This window comes from Vespa mandarinia, chromosome 25, assembly GCF_050613455.1.
Source record: "Vespa mandarinia isolate Hongniang chromosome 25, ASM5061345v1, whole genome shotgun sequence".
NCBI lineage: Eukaryota > Metazoa > Arthropoda > Insecta > Hymenoptera > Vespidae > Vespa > Vespa mandarinia.
In genome coordinates, this window is record NC_140834.1 from 2,562,095 (window position 1) to 2,565,823 (window position 3,729).

Genomic DNA, 3,729 nt, shown 5'->3' on the forward strand with positions numbered 1-3,729 from the left:
GTTCACTCGATCCAATTGTTCACAATAAAGATCTGCATTAACAGTTTGTCCAGATTTCGGCACTTCAAAATGAACAATTCCGCGTATACTTCACCAAACACACAGAAGCGCCTTTTTGGGATGTAAACCCGGCTTCGCAGTACTTCGTGGTGATTCATTTGGAGAGAGCCACTGCCTTTTGTGTTTCGAATTATCATATAGGACCCATTTTTCGTTTCCAGTGATCAAGCGATCAAAAAACGGTTCTGTATGGTGCCGTTGAAGCTATACGTTGCATGTGATGAATCGGTTGGCTTTGTTCTTTTCGGACAGATTATGGGGGACCCAAACACCTGCTCTGCTTATTTTTCCAATTTCCTGCAAATGTTCTTAGATGGTCGACCAAGGTTGATTAAGGGTGTTTAAGAGTTTCTCGATTGTCTGACATGGATTTGCTTCCACTTCTGCCCTTAGCATGTCGTTGTCTAATGTTGTTGGTCTTCCTGATCGATAGAAGTCAGAGAGATCAAAATTATCGGATCTGAACTTAGAGAACCATCTTTGGCATTTATGAACGTCTAATGCACTTGGAGAAACATCGTAAATGTTTTTGGTCGCAACTGTTGCGTTACTACTCTTGCGAAACTCAAAAAGCATACAATGCCGGATATACTCTTCTGGTATTTGGCTGGCTATTTCAACCCAAATTGCAAAAAAAAAGTCTAATATTTAATTATTTATTAGAAGTGAACAAGTCACAATAACCTTAGAATGTCTTTGACACGACTTCGAAGTACACAATGAGCTGACAAATGACAATCAAATATCGATATGCGCAGAAACAACATTACTTTCTGGTTCACCTAATATATATATATATATATATATATATATATATATATATATATATTTTGTTAACATTTTTTTTGTAATAAACAAAGTTCTACGAAATTTTTCTTCAAATTCACTGTTGTACGAATACTTTTCACGTTCACTGTATCGCATTTTTATTATCATCTAACTACTTTTTTTTTATAAAGGATAAAACGGAGCAAGGTTATCAAAGAATATTAATAGAGAAGGATAATCATAATTTATGCTATTGCTGTAGTAAGAATAAATGATTAATATTATTTTATAAATCTAGATCAAGTTGAGTGAAACAGAGGAAGAGATGAAGACACAATTTTGATTTTTATTCGCGAGATATCGGACGGATATTGCAATTTAATTTTTGTTTTCATTTATTAAACTATATATTACTTCCAAAGAAAATATATTTTTATTTTTGTTTTCTTATTGCGAGCGAATAAACATTCTCACAATTTTTAATCCTAAAAATTTATTAACTCATATTATTGGAAGACAATTTATTACAATTATAAGATTTATTTTTCGATATTTACTGTAAAACAGTGAGAACTAGGATAAAATTATTAATAAAATAGCGTTGGATCAATACATACATACGAAATCATGATGGACATCACTGTCGAAGTAGTTTAAAATTCTTTATCATTTTTACTGATAAATCGTTTAATTTTGCATTTTTTATGATGATGGCGAGCACGATAAAAACTCAAAAATCTAACCTAACTCATTGAAATGGAATTTTAAATTTTAATCTATGGATCATTGCATCATTATCATTCGATATATTGATCGCAATTAAGCATAAGTGGTAGAAGAGAAAGAAGCCAAATATTTTTAATCTTATAGTTTAGTAAAAGCTAAATTACAATGTATTGAATAGAGAATAAATAAATAATTATTGGAAAAATTTGGTAAATAAAACGTAATTAAATTCGTCAGTTTCAACAAATACAAAATTTTACAAAGCAAAAGATAAAACAGTTCGATTGTCCAATTAAAACGAATTATTTCTCGTCAAATAATTCTTGAAATAATAATAATAATATCTTATTATAATTAATAAATGATAAATATAAATGGCTTACTATAATAATAAGGCTTATTAACATTTCATATTGATAATATTTTTCAAAATAAAAATATTATTATTGCGATTATCTTTACTATTACGTTTGATATCAAATATATCAAGATACGAGAAGACAATACTAGTTGCGAGAGAAATTATATTTCAATAATTCAGACTTCTCGATAATTGAACGATAATAAATTAAGGATAAAATGACAAATTGTAAAATTTAGCAAAAAACAATTAATTCATATCGTTTGCGTTGTTTGTTTTTTTCTTTTTTTTTCCTTTTTTTTTTTTTTAAGTAATGTTTGAAGACGGTAGGCTGATTGTTAATGACATATATACTAGAATAATGTAAGTTCATCCTATTCATAGTTTTATATTCGTATAGAATCCAACAAAGATCTAAACGAATGGATTTATTCCCTTAAAAAATAATAGATCGAATTGTCTCTCGTCAAATAATTACTACTACTAATAATAATAATAATAATAATCCTTACTATAATTAATAAATATAACGAAAATAGTGTCTTATAATAATAATAATAAGGTTTATTATTATTGCGTTCTAATAATATTTTTAAAAATAGTAATATTATTATTTACGATTATCTTTGCGATTAAAACTTGATATCAATTAAAAAAAATTTATTCTATGACGAAAGCAAGCGTATCTTGAATTTCATTTTATTATTTAATGTTAAAAGTATCATTAAATATAATACAAATGTAAATTATAGATTCTTCTTTGAAATGTGAATAAAAAAGCGTCAGTTATACCAAAGAAAAAGCCAAAAATCATTCTTTTGAAAAAATGTTTTACACTGAACGTCGAACGAATAATCAAAAATTGAGAAATGTCTATGTATGCAAAACCTAAACGATATTATTCGACAAAATTTGCGTATCGAATTAAATAAATTGTGTAAGTTCTCATCTGTCACTTTTTCGTTATCTTTTTTTTTCTTTTTTTCTTTGGAATATATCATTAAAAATGTCTGACTGTTTAATTATGTCAATTTGAAATTTATCGAATCTGTTTATTATTTAAATAATTTCATGCTACGCGATTAAATTCGACGTCGATAAATCAATGATGGCAAGAAACATTGTAAGAGGAAGAAAATATTCGTGATATAATTAATGTATTACGCGCGTATATTTTTATTATTAAAAAATTTTTCAAGACGATAGTATTAACTATTAACAATTCAAAAAATTAACATATTCAAAAGATTAATGCAGATTTATTCTATACAATAGGTTATACGATATGTTAATAGAAAATTATACATTGTGATTTTCTTATGCATTACACATAAATTTCGAAATAATGAAAAGTAGCCGAGTTATAAACGTAAGTTCAAGGTGAGATAGTAGGGACTGGAGGGAAGGGCGGGAAGAGTAATTAGTAATAGAAGAACGAGAAAATAGTTTGAGTTTTATAACGAAGTGACGAAATAGATTCTTTTTTGTTCGAGTGCTCTAAATATTCGCATTAACGTCGATTTTTAGATCTTTCATAATTTTGACGATCGAAGTGCAGATTAGGATTCGAACCTTTTTTTATCGTCACCATATTTTATTAAAGTTACAGCGTCTATGTGAAGCGCGATCAGGACTGAGAAGTATAGTAAGATCGGAAAAATTATTATGTATTTAGAAAAAAATGCATATATTTTTCACTCTACATTTTAAATAGACAAATGTTCGTAGGCAGATAAAATGAAATTTGTGAGTTGAAAAGAAAAATTTTGTAATTTTCTCAAAAGTATCTTTTAAACTGTTAAAATAAGATTACA

General features: G+C 27.5%; 1 protein-coding gene across 1 annotated transcript; it reads right to left on the reverse strand.

Moving 5' to 3' along the window:
- Window positions 1-369: 369 nt before the first annotated feature.
- LOC118450611 (histone-lysine N-methyltransferase SETMAR-like) lies at window positions 370-3,506 on the reverse strand. The gene is made up of 2 exons (XM_085664091.1): window positions 3,431-3,506; window positions 370-671 (listed from the first exon to the last, which is right to left on the reverse strand). Exons 1-2 carry the CDS (start codon window positions 3,504-3,506, stop codon window positions 370-372), a joined length of 378 nt encoding a protein of 125 aa, XP_085520217.1.
- Window positions 3,507-3,729: the final 223 nt, after the last annotated feature.

What these genes read in the sequence shown, in the direction of transcription:
- LOC118450611 (XM_085664091.1), bottom strand. Translation starts at nt 3,506, where the DNA reads ATGGTGACGATAAAAAAAGGTTCGAATCCTAATCTGCACTTCGATCGT. An exon ending in TGAAAGATCTAAAAATCGAC is followed by an intron (nt 672 to 3,430) that starts GTTAATGCGAAT and finishes GGGTTGAAATAG; the next exon opens with CCAGCCAAATACCAGAAGAG.